The sequence below is a fragment of the Glossina fuscipes genome, unplaced genomic scaffold (genome assembly GCF_014805625.2).
Source record: "Glossina fuscipes isolate IAEA_lab_2018 unplaced genomic scaffold, Yale_Gfus_2 87, whole genome shotgun sequence".
Classification (NCBI taxonomy): domain Eukaryota; kingdom Metazoa; phylum Arthropoda; class Insecta; order Diptera; family Glossinidae; genus Glossina; species Glossina fuscipes.
Genome location: NW_023998441.1, coordinates 874308 through 891540, shown reverse-complemented (window position 1 = coordinate 891540; position 17233 = coordinate 874308). Strand labels below are relative to the sequence as shown.

The window sequence follows — 17233 nt, the reverse complement described above, 5'->3', positions numbered from 1 at the left end:
GCACATAAAAATCGCCATCTATTGAAAAAATAATTTGCAAGAATAACTCACATTTGAATAATGTAAAACAAATTTAATATAATGCATAATGCCTTATATATTTTCTCTTCTTCTAAAAAGTTCATATAACTTTCGCCGTTATAGGCAAAGGGAAATGCGGAATGCGTTTCCCATTATTTATAGAAAAACGATAAGCTGCTAAAAACGGCAATCATGTTGATATTCTTTCTGTTAATTGTTTTCAATCTTTGTATGTAAGTACAATTACCTGAAATCGAAGTTGGCACTTTATTCGTCGCATAGAAAATCTTTTTTGGTTAACAGAATCATAAGGAAGTGTTTTAGCGTTTGACTTCAAAGGATTGCTGGTGATAATCAATTTGGAGATTTTTTTAATTGGCATTTTCACAATCAATTTAACAAGACGGTTTTAATTAAATAAATAATAATCTGATATAATTGTGTAACAAGAGTGTATTTAAAAAATACAATTTTTTTCGAATCTGATTTTACACAAAAAAATCAAAGAAGAGAAGGGATATGGCGTTGGAAAAAGACAAGGAATACAAAGCAGTTATTAATGACAACAATGGAGAATTGGAATATAAATCAAATGCCGGTAACATGCACCAAAGGCGAGATTCAAATACTTCAAAAAGAAGAGGTTTGCATCTAATACAAAACTGATGAATTTATATGCACTTTGGGCAATTAATTTACTTTTATTCGATTTTGCGTTAAAGGCGGACAATCTGAGTGAATATTGCTTAAGAAGATGTGATGCACAATTTTGCAAAAGCAAACCTTTCAGTGTTAAAAATTTTGAGTTGTGAAAACGAATCACATAACAATTACGTAATTCTCCTGTACTAGCGACCGCGTGTATGTAGTAACTAATCGCAATTGGAGTTCGTCCGTGAACACGGATGAAAGTGTTTTGGGACATTAATGGAATTAATTCTTAAAAAGATTAGGCCGGTTTGAAAAGCAGCCCATAAAATGAATTGCATTTTTTATGAAATTCTTTCTGTGTTTCGAAAAACAATTTTAATCAAAGCAAGTTTTTCGTTTACCTTCTTTTTTTTATTGTCTTTCCGAAACATGAATATAGGAAAATATGTTTCCTGGCACTTACGTCGTGTTCTAAACGCAAAGAAATTTTAGTTCTTTTCTTGCATCTGTTGCACTAAAAATATATATAAATACACCTAAATTTGTCGTTTATAAATTATCCGTTTCCCTGCCCCATTGCACTGAAGGACATTTTTAAACCGATGATTACGATAGAATTAATTTCTTCAGTTATTTGCCATTTTATGTTGGAATATTCTCATGGAGGTGAGTGTATTTCATGTTTTCGCGTTTAAATTTAAGTATTGAGAGAATCTTTACGTAACTGCGTGCCATGCTATGATGTAGAATTTATTTATTGAAAGTATGAAAACTAAAATTCGTTTATGAATTCCATTAGCTGTCTCATTAGCGCTGTTAATACCGCTTGTTTTTTAAAAACTGCAAACTACTTTACTCGTAATTTCGCTACTAGATTTCGTAGTAAAAGTTTAAGTTATGAAGTTATATCATGGACGATGTAGTGGCTCTTCTATGTCTCGTCTTCAAAATATGTTCGATTGAAAATTAAAATGTGCAAATTCTTTCCGAACTGTTCTGTTTTATAGCCAAGATTTTCTTTATCCCCTTCTATAACTCTACCGTGCCGATTTTTTTTCATGTTTTAGGTAACTTTCGCTTAAATGCATTTAAGTCAAGATTATGTTGTATTGGCGTAGCTCGTCCTACATATAAGTTTCTTATTGCTGTGAACGCATTGCCAGTTATTATCTTTCTAATAGTGCTCTAATCGTTGTGCGTACGCATTCGAATTGTCAATGCTGCAAAGTGATTAGTTCTTTGTAAGTTAATGTTTGCTAGGATAACAGCTATATTTTAGGAGTTAAATTCAATCACTGGTCTATTAAATCTCTTTCATGAGCGTTTTTCTCCGAAATCACACTTTCATTCTGCGGGGTTTATCCGGCCCTTTCTATCTTTTTCTAGCTCCTCACAAATGTAATTATTAGAGAATGAACCTAATCGCTACAGCATTTGTCAGTCATATTCTCTTTGTCCCAAATGACGAATCTTGTCAACAGGCAACTCAACAGATATCTTTCAATTAGAATATACATTTATTCAACTTTCAAAAAGCGTTTCTTTCTTTTCTTAATTCTGCCTATTATTTGGCGTATTATTTTTAAGCTTTATTGGAGTTTGCGCTTCCTGCTGTGCGGAATGTAACGTTTTGCTATACATTTTTGCTCATTATGAAAAAAGTAACTGAAAAATATTCGCAATTTTTATTTTGTCCCTTCTCATGTGAGGAGCTTTTTTAATCTGTAGTTATAAAAGTTAGTCTTATTTGTACGTTATTCCCGGTTAATTCGCCTTACGTCCAAGCGAACATCGAAAGAACTAATTTGCTTGCTTGTATATTACTGGAGATCAACACAATATAGCATTCGATTACTTTGAAGCTTAAGCAATCAATAACTCCTTGGATTATTTACACTTGGTTACAAATAATAGTAATAAAGACATTTTTTTTACTGCAGGCAAAAACATTAAAATCGACCAGCATACGGAAGAATTAGCTAATGGTCACACCGAGGAAAAGCAATCTACAATGGTCGACAGTAACATTGATACAAACGCAAATGCTATAGATAAAAAGACGCAGAGCGTTTTAAAAAGGAAGGATGTCACGTCTGACGTTGAAGAAAATTATGAAGAGGACGTCGATTTGGACGCTCTGCATGACAGTGGTATTACTGTCAATATTCAAAGTCCAGGTGCAGAGCTTCTCTCCGTTCAATTATCCAGTATGGAACTTGTGCAGGAGATCCATCAGTTGCTGATGGACCGTGAAGATACTTGCCACCGTACATGTTTTTCGTTACAGTTGGACGGGGTGACTTTAGATAATTTTGCAGAACTAAAGACTATAGAAGGTTTGAAACATGGCTCAACTATTAAAGTTGCTGAGGAACCATATACAATGCGAGAGGCCCGTATACATGTACGCCACGTGCGCGATTTATTGAAAAGCATGGATCCCGCAGACGCTTATAATGGCGTTGAATGTAATTCGCTGACGTTCTTACATACTATTACACAAGGCGATCTGTTGGAAAAAAAGAAATCGCGGCCTGATTCCGTAGATTGCACTCCAGCAGAATATATAATGCCCGGAGTTAAAGAACCTCCTTTGACTCCTCTACAACCCGGCGTAGGAAAAAGTTCGAAAGGCCCACAGGCCTTAAAAGTTCTTACTACATCAGCCTGGAACCCGCCTCCCGGCCCGCGTAAATTGCACGGAGATTTAATGTACTTGTATGTGGTGACTATGGAGGAGAAACGTTTCCATATTTCTGCATGTCCAAAAGGGTTTTATATTAATCAATCGACTGACGAAGTATTTAGCCCAAAACCAGATAGTCCAAGCCACCTGAGCCATTCTTTGATAGATTTATTAACTCAAATTTCGCCTTCGTTTAAGCGTGCCTTTCAACAAATGCAAAAAAAACGTACTTTGCGACATGCCTTTGAACGCGTTGCCACTCCATATCAAGTGTATCAGTGGACCGCTCCTTTGCTAGAACATACGATTGATGCCATTCGTGCGGAAGACGCCTTCTCTTCCAAATTAGGGTAAGACAATAAGAGAAAATATTCTAAATACTCACCATCTGGGAAGTACAATTCATGCCATAGCTGTATAAATATAAAGAAGCGCTTACAATCGCCGAGTTATATTGAAATTGATTTATACCAAAATATATATAAATTTATTAATAGTTTGAGAGAATTAATTGCTTGAAATGGCATGCGTTTTGCACTACTAGTTGTAGCCACTATTTCAATGCTTCTTTTTTTATGACTAAACCTGCACGGACAATAGACGAAGATGTAAAATGCTATGTCGGTAGTTATAAAAATGGTTTGGTAATGTTTGACAAGCAGGGCCATGGTGGGTGCAAAATTTTTTTTGAATGTTTTCAGATATGTCAAAGTTTAAAACTTTTATTTTATATGTTAGCTATGAGGAGCATATTCCTGGACAAACTCGGGATTGGAATGAAGAGTTGCAGACAACGCGTGAGTTACCACGGAAAACTTTACCTGAACGCCTATTGCGGGAGCGTGCAATTTTTAAAGTTCATGGCGATTTTGTAATTGCTGCTACACGAGGAGCAATGGCCGTTATCGACGGCAACGTTTTAGCAATTAATCCTGGTGAAGATCCCAAAATGCAAATGTTCATTTGGAACAATATTTTCTTCTCACTTGGGTTTGACGTGCGCGATCATTACAAAGAACTGGGTGGTGATGTTGCTGCGTTTGTGGCTCCACGAAATGATCTGCATGGTGTTCGCGTGTACAGTGCTGTAGATATTGAAGGATTATATACTTTGGGTACTGTGGTTGTTGATTATCGTGGATATCGCGTAACGGCGCAATCAATCATCCCAGGAATTTTGGAACGTGAACAAGAGCAATCCGTTGTTTACGGCAGCATAGATTTTGGAAAAACTGTGTTAAGTCATCCTAAATATTTAGAACTTTTAAGAAAAGCCGGGAAACACTTAAAAATACTCCCTCATTTGGTACAAAATGAGCGTGATGAGGCAGTAGAATTATGTTCATCTGTTGAGTGCAAAGGGATAATTGGTAATGATGGTCGCCATTATATTTTAGATCTTCTGCGCACATTTCCACCAGATGTAAATTTTCTAAAGTTAAATGTTGAGCTCAGCTCAGATTTAAAAGATATGGGTTTTCCTATTGAGCATAAACACAAATTATCCTGTTTACGACAAGAATTGCTGGAAGCGTTTATTGAAGATCGATATGTAAGCTTTATACGAAACGCGGCGCAGCATTTACAGCGGATAAACTCTAATAAGAAAGAAGAAGACAATTCTACTGCAGCCGCCTGTGGAAAAAAGGAGAATATAATGGAAGAACTTAAAAGTAATATTGATGATAATGAAAATAATGAAGACAATTCCAAAGATAATTTAGAAGTTGAAAGAAAAACCACTTACGAAGCAATTAAGGAAGCACAGAGGAGTGTAGCTACAGCTGATGAAAAGGAAGCAGCCGAAGTGGTCAAACTTGCTTGTGCTGCTGTAGGTTCTTTAAAAGAGAAAGAGTTTGACTTTCGTTTCAATCCAGACGTCTTTTCTCCTGGTATACGGCATGTTGATGACTCTAACGGACCAAATTCTTTAGTTAAACAAAAGAAATTAGTGCAAGATGCTGCCGAATTTTTGGTATTGAAGCAAATTCCCGCATTTATTAAGGAGCACATTAATCACACATCACCTCCAATGGATGGTACTAGTATAACAGAAGCATTACATACCCACGGCATCAATGTTCGTTACTTGGGAAAAGTTATTACCATGCTAAGCCACCTTCCGCGAATGGATTATTTGCATCGCATATCGGTAATGGAATTAATCATACGAGCAGCAAAACATATATATTACACTTATATGCAAAACACAGATGCTATACATCTATCGGCAGCCATAAGTCATTTCTTAAATTGCTTCCTATCGTCGGGAGTCATTAATGTTAATGTCCACTCGGATGAATTACACAAATCTAGCAATAATAACAAAAGAGGAAAAAACAAAAATAGGAATACTGGCAAAATCAGTCAAAAAAATGGTCAAATGGTTGGCGAGAATAATGATTGGGCCTTAATTACTCAAAAAATTTTATGGCAACAAATAAAGAAAGAAGCCAAATTCTATTGGGATTATGATTTGGGTTGTGAATCTATCGAAACAGTGATAGAAAAATACTCTTTGCAGCGCACGAGTATTTTACGTGGTTTTTGCCTCAAAGTTGGCATCCAAATTTTAATAAGGGATTATAACTTTGAATCGCGCAATAAATCCACTTTCAGTGACGAGGATATTCTAAATGTTTTCCCAATTGTGAAACACATTAGTCCTCGCGCTTCAGATGCTTATAATTTCTATACGACAGGACAATCAAAGATCCAACAGGGCCTTTTCAAGGAAGGATATGAATTGATAAGTGAAGCACTGAATTTATTAAATAATGTTTTTGGCGCTATGCATTCAGAGAACGGATCTTGTTTGCGCATGTTGGCCCGCTTAAGTTATTTATTAGGAGACGCTCAAGAAGCTTTAGCTATACAGCAGCGAGCTGTTATAATGAGTGAACGTGTGAATGGCATTGATCATCCATGTACAATTTTAGAATATGTAAATATGCCGAAACTATCTTTGAAATAAAATGTTAATATATTTGCTCCTCTTTAGACACACTTATCACTTTATTGTTTTGCAAATGGTCAAATCAGCACATCTTTAAAATTGTTGTACCGCGCTAGGTATTTGTTGGTTCTCATATGCGGTGAAGATCATCCCGAAGTCGCGCTTATAGACGTAAGTATTTATAAGACTCTAATAAACAAGACGCAATATCTACGCAATTTGCGAATAATTGACTCAAATCAATCCTTCATTTGTTTGTCCAGAGCAACATCAGTTTAATTTTACATGCCGTTGGTGAATATGAACTATCTTTACGCTTCATAGAACACGCCTTGCAGCTCAATTTAAAGTATTTTGGCAAAAAATCGATGCATGTGGCTGTAAGTTACCATTTGGTCGCTCGCACCCAATCCTGTATGGGTGATTTCCGTTCGGCGTTAAACAACGAAAAAGAAACGTATTCCATTTACAAAACTCAGGTTTGCGGAAAAGAAATTGCATATTAACATTTAATCAGTATATGTTTTTCAGCTAGGAGAAAACCACGACAAAACCCGCGAATCTGCGGAGTGTTTACGTCTGCTCACTCAGCAAGCTGTTCTTCTACAGCGTAAAATGAATGACATTTATTCGAATGGAAAACTTACTACTGGTTTACCACCTATTCATATTCAGCCGCCAACAATGGGTTCTGTGTTGGATATGTTAAATACGATAAATGGTATCCTGTTTGTTCAAATCAGGTGAAATATATTATCATACATGTGAAATTTATAACTTATTAAATGTTTTTATTTTTCATATTTTGTAGCCAAAGAGATATCGCTAAGGTTAGGACAGAAATTGAGAAACATTTAAAAACCACAAGCGAAGTGAGTGAAAATATTGAAACGCTAGAAAAGTTAGCCGTCGGAGACAAATCTCTCTTGGTTAAGAACACTCAAGAAGGCGAAGGACTCAACTTATCAAATGGCGAGGATAATACCAGCGTAGACAAAAATGTAACTAACATTACCAATTCGAACGGAACTGATTTAAACATACCAGCAACTATTAGCTGAATGTACAGAACTACTTTTCGTACGAATAATTACGAAAGCATTTAAATATACTCGCAGAGTCTATTCAAAATGCTAATATTCAAACCCTTTAAATACCACAAATAAAATGTGACAACTATTTGCTTATGGATATGAATTGTTAGATTATTTGAATATTTGTTTTTCTAACACGTAATAAAAAATAACTTATATATGTGCTTATAAAAATGCACTTTCAACCCAATTTTTCTGTCGTGTCTAAAACTACTTAAGGACTCTTTTTTTTTTTGAGATGAAAGATATAAAGATTGAAGCCAATTGAGACTGCACGATGCCGGCTAAAAGAGAGTGATTGAAGACATAGTTTAAAAAAAAAAATAACACCCAACGATCACTGTCACGATGCTGCTTACTGTCTTTTCTTAGATTTTAATTTTAAACTCGTCAATTATATATTTGAACTTTGGGTTGAAGAACTTCTCCAATTATACTTGCACGGTTTTGAAGTTTCTTTACAATAATAAATAAACTTTGCTAAATTAAAAGATGGGTGCGTCAGTTATTATCGATCTGTATTTGAACAAGATTTTGAAAAAGTAATATTTTCCATTAAAAACATCTTCCTCCTTTAGGGCTTCTCGAAATTTTTAATATTGACATTGTGCTTATAGCGAACCTCGTATGAATAAGTTGAATCTAGATTGAAATTAATAAAAGCAAAAGAAAATTTTTTGTGGTAAAATTCTATTTTCGCTTTCTGCACTTATTGCGTCCTTTTCTTCGACGCCCAGGAGCTTTTGGAGATTTTCCACTTTTTTGCTTTTGCGCAACTGTGTTATTAGCGCTTTGTTTCCCAATCCGACTAGTGACATTTTGACCACTGATTTTTTTTGAGGGTAACAAATGTTGACTTACTAACTCACCGAGCACTCCTTGATGGGCTAACATAGAAAGAAATGTGCAAATAAATTCGTCATAGTTGTGGGTGCGACGGCAATCATCAACCTGTGTGCAAAATAAAGATATAAAATACTCGTTGCTCTCTTTTAACAGTTACTCACTTTGAACATATAACGAAGATCGTTCTCATCGTTTAAATGTTGTTCATTTATTGCAATTTCAGAATCCAAATTTTTCAACAACGATTGCAAATCGCGCACTGTGAACGCGTTTGGGGCTTCTAACAAAGGCGAGGGGGATACTGATCGCTGTTGTTCCCAATTTAACTCTGCGCCGTTTTCGCTCGGCTTTGTAGAAGAGTTATCTAAGTTACCTTCATTGGACTTGAGTAATTTTTGCAATGTACCAGACACAATCGCTTGATTAGTTCTTAACATTTTTAATTTGTGTGTTATTGCTATCCGTCGATCTGGTACAACGGCCATCAGATTGAAGCGAATATCTTGCTCTCCAGTTGTTATACCCAAACGCTCAGCCATGACACGTCTAAACTTATCAGTCCAATCTTCATTTATATCCCAACCGCCGTGGTCCATTGGATATGGTTTTAATCCATCCAGTTCAAAAAGGTGACCATTAATAGGCACAAAGCTAACAAAATGGAACGCTTCACCAGTGAATCGCCCTGTCGATACTCCAGAGCCGGCATTCCGTTCTAATCTTCTTCTAGCCTGTGGCATGGCATGAGAATTATGTGCACAAGCTAACTCAGGTGTATTTCCTATTGCCCAACCTTTATTTTCAGGTGACATATGCAAGGTATGACTTTTTAAACGACTCAAGGTATCGCCCAAATGTAATTCAGCTTCACTACAATTTAATAAAACGGACAACAGAGCATGAGTGGCGCAACTATTGGGAACAACCTGCTGAGCAAAAAATATGCTTGATACGGCTTCATCATCTTTCACAAAAATTTCGGCGGTTGTTTCGACTATTTTGCGTCGAGCTCTTCTTTCCTCGATCCATCGAAACAGAAATATGAAACCATACACAGGACCTTCAATTGATTTCTGAAGATCATAAACCTCTTCGACCTGTACGCCGTATACGCCAAAATCTTCCAAAAGTAGTGTAAAGAGTCCTGGATCCGATTCTAATTCTAACCAGCCTTCAGTGAGACGATTAATATCTACCGGCATTTTGTTGGATGCCATCGGTTTCAAATTTTTTAGTTTTAATTGTAGATAACAAATCAATTCTCAATGCAAACGGAAAAACATATGATAATGCTGAAAGCTGCGAGATGTTTACATTAAGAGACGAATGGGAAAAAACATTTATTTACCTATTACAGCACATCTCAACATTATAGAATTCAGTCACAAGGTAACTGCTGAATTCAAACTTTTAGCAATTATTATTGTAATTAGTTTCTTTGCTTTTTCCAATGAACGATATCATAAGCGGAATTACACAATTCAAAGCAAAGTGATTAAACAACAACAGCTCTCAAGAATTTTTTCAACATAAATGATAGTGCCATTGCTTTGACATCAACAATAGAAATCACACGTCATTTAACTTTCGGCAAACGGCAGCTGGATAATTTTTTTTCTTTTTCTCGTTTTATTGGTATTAGTAAAAAAAAAAAAAATTAAAAAAAAACAAGAATTTGAAAAAGGTAGTTAAAAAAATAAAGGTTTAAAAAAGAAAAGAAATTTTTGAAAATTTCAAAAAATAAAAAATATGTATATTAACTTTTCTTTTCTCGTTCTTTGTCTGGTTTCGTAAGTGTTCCCCGAGATAAGCACTGCAACAACATCAGCCTGTATCTCTACGGAGGCATGGTTTGAATTAATTGTCTTGGATAGACACGAATGAGCATGACAAGAGATCGAGGACGGGTGGTGATGATGTTAGTCTATCTCCCAAAGGAGAAGTTTTAGCCAAAGATTTGACAGTGCTCAGAAAACAGGTATTTAATAAGTCTACTGATTTGGGTGCTAAAGATATTGCAAAGCATGATATCAGTTTTGTAGTCTTTGTTGAAATTTGTTAAAATGCCGAGGGAAAACGTGTAGATATCAGCTCTGACCTTTTTTTTATGATTATCTAAAAACCTTCAACATCGGCGGCTTACTAGAATTAAAGGTAGTTAGCGGGGGTAAAGCTGAAAAGCAATTTAGCGTAATGTTAATAGTTTCGCCAAAGACAATGATTTCCAAAAAAAGATATTAAAAGCATATATTCTCAGAGATTTCACGGAAAGCTTTGGAGTAATTTGGAATGACCCCCTATAGTGAAAACGACATCATCGAAAAAGCAGTCTCCGACGTTCCTATCAAGTCTGCTGTTAGGTTTCGTAGAAGAAATCCTAACAACAAAGAAAAGTTCATTCCAACTAGCCTCAAAATAGTGTAGAAAGTGTGCAACAACGAGATGCTTGTGCTGTGGTTCAGGTGAGCACAGTACTCTAAATAAGTGTTGCCTGAACAGGGAGTTGGAATTAAATATTAACAATATGGCTATTAAAAATCTCTCATATAAAGAAGTGAAAGAGAAGTTTTCTTCAAATCACTTTGAATATCTGGGTGACAACTCCTAAGAAAATTTCCCTCCATTGGGGAACTCGTCTGTCGTTTCCAGCAAGGATGATAACGAGAACGCAAATACAATTTTAACAAAGTAAAAATTTAATGCGGTCGTTAAAAGGAATGCTGTTATTTCTAAACCTTCTCCCAGTTCACCCACCAAACCTTCCCCCACTTCACCCCCCAAGCCGTCTGCAACAAAACCTCAGCGTCCAATAATTTCGATCAACTATTTGCCCTCCTTGGAACTTGATAGATTAAAGAATGTATCCGTCCGATGATCCTTCAGAATCCTAAGAGATTCGATGAAAAAATGTCTCTCTGTGCTAATACTCGCTACGATAAAGCACCCAGTACAGCGAGCAAATCCGCTGGGGCTCCTTTTTATTTAAAACAAGACCTCTTTTTTACAATGTAATATTCAAAGTGTTCGACGTAAGTTGTCGTTTTTGAATTTCTAGTTGAACTCGAATAATGTTGCTTTCTGAATCTTAAGTGAAGTTTTTCTGAAAGATGAAAATTGTTTCGAAATTAAAGTTTCGAATTATGCCTCAGCCACCAAATGCCGAAATGATGGCTATGGTGGTGTTAGTATATTAGTTAAGAAAGGTGTCAATTTCAGACGTATTCCCTATAACTCTGCCGTTGACATCATCATCATCAAAACCATCAACCTGAAACCGAATCTTTTCATAGCCTCATGCTACTTTCCACCCAGTCTCGATGTGCAAACCTTTCGTGATGAGATTCAGAGATTATGTGACTTTCTTGACGGTGAACAAAATGTGATACTAGCTGGAGATTTCAATGCAAGACACCGCCTGTATGACGATCAAGTCTCTACCAACAAAGGCAAAATCCTTGTAAATGCCATCAGTTCCAGCAGTTTCAGTGTCTTAAATAACGGCAATACTACCTTTCACTGTAAACGGAGCGGTCGAACGGCGAGCAGTGTCTTGGATCTAACTTTCTCGAACTCAACTATTTTATCTTTCAACTGGAACACGTCCACTGTTTCCATTGGCAAAAGTCATCACTCTCCTATTTTATTTCACAGTTGTAACAATTCCGTTAAGAAAATAGAAAATTTCATTTCACGCAACTTCCTTATGGACCGTCTGTCTAAAGTTGATCTTCCTTCTGATTTATCATCAATTCAAAGTGCCTTTCAGTCTGTAATCATGTCTGCTAGAACCAACTTCCCTGACATTGGGTCCTTCTCACCTAAACCTTGGTGGAATCCTTCCCTGTCAACACTTTTCCCCAAATACCAAGCTGCAAGAAAAAAAATGAGTAAATATGCCAATCCAGCCAACTACCTTGAATATATGAAAATACTGAAAGAATGGAGGTCTGCAGTTAGAAAGGCGAAAAGGGCACATAGAGGCATCGCTATTAAAGACTTATGTGGTAACGGCAACCCACGTTCCTTCTGGAATTATATCAATGGTCATCGACATTCCAATCGAAAATTAAGCGGTTGTGCTGTATGGAATGACCGTGATAATAAAAAATACTTAGATATGCTCAAGAGCTACATTCCAATTGTTAATCCTATTACAATGCCTTCAATTCCTTTTAGTAGTATCAGTAACACACCCTTTTCATTGCATGAGCTAATGTATGTTTTACATTTCAGAAAGAGAGCTACTGCTGCAGGTTGTGATGGAGTCAAGTATGACATGCTCATAGCACTGTCTGTAGGAAGCTTTAACGTGCTTTTGCATGCAATTAACTGCTGGTCCACCAACTTTATACCCTCTGATTTGCGTTGCATCAAAATAGTTCCCATTCCCAAGCCAGGTAAAGACTTAAATGATTTAAGTAGCTTCAGACCAATTTCACTAATATCTGTATTCATAAAGACCATCAACCTCATGGTTAAGGAGAGACTAACTGCTTTCCTGAAAACTAAGAACATTATTCCAGCTCGGTCTTACGCCTATCAAAAAAGGAAATCTACGAATATGTGCGTTAATGAACTGTTTTTTCTCACAGCCAGCTTAAAAAAAGCAGGGAAAATGGTTGTCATGCTCTCCCTGGACATCAGCAAAGCCTATGACTGTGTCAACTTGATTAAGCTTGGTAAAATTTTCTTAAACTGTCCAATTCCTCTTCAAATACGACTGTGGATACTAAATTTTTTATCCAAGCATTTGTTGGTGATTGGTACAGAAAAAGTTGAAATATACGGTGGTATCCCACAAGGCAGTTGTTTAAGCCCCATACTCTTCAATCTATACACAGCTATTTTGCATGATCTTTAAGATGACAAAACTCATATTTATCAATATGCAGATGATTTCTTAATTGTATCTGCGGACTCATCTTTTTCAGCGGATGTGAATAATCTCTCGATGAAAGCTAACCTTTTTTCGATGCATGCATCGATGTCAATTTATATTTTAACCCCAACAAAACAAATATTTCAAAGGTTCTAAACGTGAATCAGGCTCTTTATCAAAGGTACTAAAGTTGATCAGGTGAAATCTCTTCGATTTCTTGGCAGAATTTTAAATATCAGCCTAACTCTTCGTGAACATTATGAGAAAGCCTTCAAAGACTGTCAATCCGGATGCAATATCCCCAAACTCTTGCCTCCCAAAAAAGCTTTCACTGTATGCAAACCTTTAGTCAGGTCCACATTCTAGATGTTGCAATTTCTTAAAATATATTGAGAAACGTATACAAACATTCGAAAATCGAATATTAAAACGTTGTACTGGACTGACCCCCTCAATTCCTCAACATATTCTCAATGTCATCCCTGTGAGTGGGCCCACTCGTCAGGGGCTAAAATTTCCCTACAAAAATCCAAAAAAATGCACATTTGTCGAAAGCAGATTTGCAATGCAGGTAATCTACTGATGCATATTAATGACTTACCAATACTAAATGTGCCGACACTGCATATTCTCGGGCTCACTTTTTCCAACAAATATCGTCGGAAAGCACACTGTCTGCGGTTAAAAAACTCTATTTTAACAAGGGTAAATTTCATACAGTACGTTGCTTGGAGAAGCCATGCGCATATTAACACTATTGCTTATCTTACCAAAATGCTTGTGTTAAGCAATATTGACTATGCTTTGATAATTTATGGCAAAAGCTGCATATCTAATATCAACAACCTTAAACCGGTCTATCACCAAGCCGTCAGAGCAAGTTGTTATGCTTTTCGGACGACGCCCATTAATAATATTATAATTGAAACTCGTCTCCCAACTTTAGAAAATAGACTGTATGAGTTAAAAGCTAAAATAGTCCCCAAGCTTCTTAATTCAAACAAATCCATTCTCGGTGATGACGTAAGAAAGATTATTATTGCGAAGAAAATTCCAAAGTCACCATCTGCAATTGACCATTGTTTGTACGTGCAAAGGAATTGAGCGTTCCCTTAAAAATTTCCCGCTCTTTTGGTGTTAAACCTCCCTATATTTTGAAAGACTGCTCTTTTGACATCTCAGTGTCTATGCACAAGAAAGAAGATACTTCAAATTACGTCTTCAGGAATCTAATAGCTGAGAAAACCCAAGTATTGGACAATACTGGTTGGAATCTTTTTTACACAGACGGCTCAAAATCTTCTGGTCTGCCTCCTGCTTGTGCGGTGGTAGATGCTACAGGACGGGTTCTTATCAACCACATATTTCACGAAAGTACTTCAATTTTCACAACCGAAGCCAGAGCTATCATTCACGCTGCGAACTTTGCCCATAAAAACAAACTCAAAACCGTCATTGTTACCGACAGTGTGTCTGTATTACAAGCTATTCGGAACCCTTCGACTTCGAGATGGAGCACCACCAACAAATTAAGGAATATAATTACTACACCCGACGGAAAAATTAAAATGTTATGGATACCAAGTTACATCGGTTTACTGGGAAATGAGCAGGCTGATCCAGCGGCAAAGTATGCTGCTTCTGCTCCTCTAATTATGGATGATGTCATGGAAAAGTTGGATCTTCAAAGATACATTGGAAGAAAAGTTAAAGAGAAAATTGCAGAAGGAAATTTACAATACCATCATCAACACTACTTTTCCATTAACCCTCAATTAACTCCACCTTTATATCCAACAAATGTTGGGAAAACCAAGACCCAAACATTTTCGAGAATACGCCTTGGTCATACAATTGCAACTCACCAATGGATCCTGAAGAAGTCTTCTTCTCCAATCTGCTGTTGTGGACAAACTCTTACTATAAAGCACATTCTCTGCGATTGCCTCAACTTTGCCTTGCCTAGAAGTATTGCATTTATAACGACTAACTCTTTGGACATTCTAAAATCAGCTTCAGAACAGAATATCAATTCAATATATTGCTTTATTAATACTACTAAGCTCATTATCTAATGTACATTTATTTAAATTAGAGAGAGAATTTATTTCATTAGTCTAAAATTAGAATAATAATGATAATAATAATATTTGTAATATTTGTGTTTGGTACAAGACGAAACACTGTGTGACGACCAAACTTACCAAAATGTCGGCGCTGGGAGTAGGCTCGCTATAGTTGATATTAGACATTTCTAAAGCTTGTTTTAGAACAGGAGAGGGAACTAAAAGAAGTGGTTCTAGATGTTCGGGCAAAATCAATATATATTGATCGATTTGTGTTATTGATTCCTGAGGCGCAAAAATAAAAGCCAGCATGTCTTCTATATGGCTTTGATTTAAATCTGTGGGTGGCTGTATGCAGAATAAATGCGATTTCGGTGGTTTCAAGAGGATATTTAAAGCAACGTCATGAATTTCTGTAAAGTAAAGTTTAAAAGCATCATAAATGTTGTTGAAAATACCCAAAAATAAAACTTGATTGTCTTGGCTTAGTTCTAAACGTTTCTATTGAAATTCTTTTATAGTAACCACATGTCGTTGCTATTACATACTTACAAACGTCTGATAAAAATTTATTGAAGTGTGCTGCGAATGTCGAAGATTTTGCTACAATACATTTCTTTTATTTTCAGTTTTCTTTTAAAAATTTTATGTTTTTTCGTTTTTTTTTTTTTTCTTTTGCTTCTATTAAGATTACATAAAATCAAGTTAAAATACCTACGACTGAAGTTCTTTTCCTTTCTACTTTATATATGAAAGGTAAATATTATATGCAAGTAAGTGCGTTTATTTGTGTGTTACGATTTTTTTCTTTGTTTTCCTCTTAATTTTAAATTTCATGCCTCTTAAAATAACATTTACTTTCGTACAAATAAAGTGGTACCTGCTATAACATTAAATTCTTAGACAAATTGAATTGAATTTGAATTGAAAACAAATTTGTTATCAGTCGATAATAATTTGTCGTTCAAACATTTTGCAATATATGCCCTGCAAGTATCGAATCATTATTGCGCAAGTCAATCGCCCGCAATGCGTGTTATATTTTGCACGATGTACGACATGTCAGAGCAAACGTTTTCGCATAGCCACGCGAGAGGCATGTCTGAATTAATATATTAATTATATATTGTTAATCTGAAATTAAATTGAAATAAATAATTAAGTTATAAATGGCAATCATTAAAGATATATGCAAACTTACCATTGGAACGCAACGAGTATTGCGAGGAGGGTGGAGATGGCGCGCAGAGGAACTTAGGCCCACGTTATGTTTGTGTCTATTTTCTCTCTGAAATTTGTTCCGGACAGTAATGTTATCAGCAGGAACCCGAGCAAGTTCCTTCGGTGCAGCTCACTTCTGCTGCATAATCCTGGTCTTCGGAAAAAGGGAACTCGTTCTATTACCGTTGCTTGTAGCCGCATGCCTATTTTTTTTGCCGTCATGTACTGCCTAATTGTCGCGTAGAAAATTTTGTACGCTCTTTGGAAAGCTTCATTGACTTCTTCGGTTGGTAAATCTGGTTTCAAATATTTTGAAACCCACGTCAGACTATTCAGCTTATTCCTGGCAACCTTGCGACCTTGTTTCAAATAACAGAAGGTGTCTTCGTTCATCGTGAACTCTTGTAGGCATTCCTCGCAATGCAGCTGCTCACGAATGTAGCGTGCTATACCATATCCTGTGAGCAGCCTCAGGGACTCTTCAAGTTTGCGGCTCAGCGGCTGAGTGATTAGATTTTCGAATATGTCACCGTCAGGGGCGAACGGTTCAAATTCGTCATCTTCATTGGCCGGCGCTTCAAGCTCGTACAGTAGTTTTTCAATGAGGAGGTAATCGTCCTTCTGCTCGATTCCTTCTGCCCAGCACTCCTCCTGTACGTTTCTCAGCCTTGCGAACAGCGCCATTATGTCTGTAGATGATCGGGACCTTCTGTTGCTATTTCTGGCTGCAATGTTGCTGAAAAATCTTTCCAACAGATCTTGGCTTACAATTCGTTTTTCACAGTTTTTAGACAATTTTTAAATACTTCTTAT

General features: G+C 36.3%; 3 protein-coding genes and 1 long non-coding RNA gene across 6 annotated transcripts; 2 read left to right on the top strand and 2 right to left on the bottom strand.

The window, feature by feature from the left end:
- The first annotated feature begins 230 nt into the window (after nucleotides 1-230).
- Nucleotides 231-7570, top strand: LOC119638294 (protein clueless). Of its 3 annotated transcripts, none has more exons than XM_038035029.1 (7): nucleotides 231-254; nucleotides 2613-3708; nucleotides 4097-6302; nucleotides 6360-6485; nucleotides 6578-6793; nucleotides 6846-7057; nucleotides 7126-7570. In XM_038035029.1, the coding sequence occupies exons 2-7, from the start codon at nucleotides 2684-2686 to the stop codon at nucleotides 7373-7375; spliced, it is 4035 nt and encodes a 1344-aa protein (XP_037890957.1). In that variant the 5' UTR covers nucleotides 231-254; nucleotides 2613-2683; the 3' UTR covers nucleotides 7376-7570. The 3 variants fall into 3 exon arrangements, with proteins under 3 accessions (XP_037890957.1, XP_037890955.1, XP_037890956.1); XM_038035027.1 differs by lacking the exon at nucleotides 231-254 and adding an exon at nucleotides 262-664; XM_038035028.1 differs by lacking the exon at nucleotides 231-254 and adding an exon at nucleotides 1137-1338.
- Nucleotides 7571-7915: 345 nt separating this feature from the next.
- LOC119638312 (ubiquitin carboxyl-terminal hydrolase calypso) lies at nucleotides 7916-9877 on the bottom strand. The gene is made up of 3 exons (XM_038035047.1): nucleotides 9603-9877; nucleotides 8416-9553; nucleotides 7916-8359 (listed from the first exon to the last, which is right to left on the bottom strand). The coding sequence occupies exons 2-3, from the start codon at nucleotides 9469-9471 to the stop codon at nucleotides 8099-8101; spliced, it is 1317 nt and encodes a 438-aa protein (XP_037890975.1). The 5' UTR covers nucleotides 9472-9553; nucleotides 9603-9877; the 3' UTR covers nucleotides 7916-8098.
- A 33-nt stretch (nucleotides 9878-9910) lies between these two features.
- LOC119638313 lies at nucleotides 9911-12634 on the top strand. The gene is made up of 3 exons (XR_005247421.1): nucleotides 9911-9938; nucleotides 10050-10232; nucleotides 12488-12634. It is a non-coding gene; the product is annotated as an uncharacterized LOC119638313 (long non-coding RNA).
- Nucleotides 12635-15778: 3144 nt separating this feature from the next.
- On the bottom strand, nucleotides 15779-17223 carry LOC119638308. Its single transcript, XM_038035045.1, has 2 exons — nucleotides 16401-17223; nucleotides 15779-16333 (listed from the first exon to the last, which is right to left on the bottom strand). The coding sequence occupies exon 1, from the start codon at nucleotides 17102-17104 to the stop codon at nucleotides 16454-16456; it is 651 nt and encodes a 216-aa protein (XP_037890973.1). The 5' UTR covers nucleotides 17105-17223; the 3' UTR covers nucleotides 15779-16333; nucleotides 16401-16453.
- Nucleotides 17224-17233: the final 10 nt, after the last annotated feature.

Excerpts from the sequence above, each read along its gene's own strand:
- LOC119638312 (XM_038035047.1), bottom strand. The coding sequence starts at position 9,471 with ATGGCATCCAACAAAATGCCGGTAGATATTAATCGTCTCACTGAAGGC. Across the intron at positions 8,360-8,415 it reads ATCTTCGTTATATGTTCAAA|GTTGATGATTGCCGTCGCAC; the intron begins GTGAGTAACTGT and ends TTTTGCACACAG.
- LOC119638294 (XM_038035027.1), top strand. The coding sequence starts at position 541 with ATGGCGTTGGAAAAAGACAAGGAATACAAAGCAGTTATTAATGACAAC. Across the intron at positions 6,486-6,577 it reads CCGAAGTCGCGCTTATAGAC|AGCAACATCAGTTTAATTTT; the intron begins GTAAGTATTTAT and ends TTGTTTGTCCAG. Across the intron at positions 7,058-7,125 it reads ATCCTGTTTGTTCAAATCAG|CCAAAGAGATATCGCTAAGG; the intron begins GTGAAATATATT and ends CATATTTTGTAG.
- LOC119638308 (XM_038035045.1), bottom strand. The coding sequence starts at position 17,104 with ATGGCGCTGTTCGCAAGGCTGAGAAACGTACAGGAGGAGTGCTGGGCA.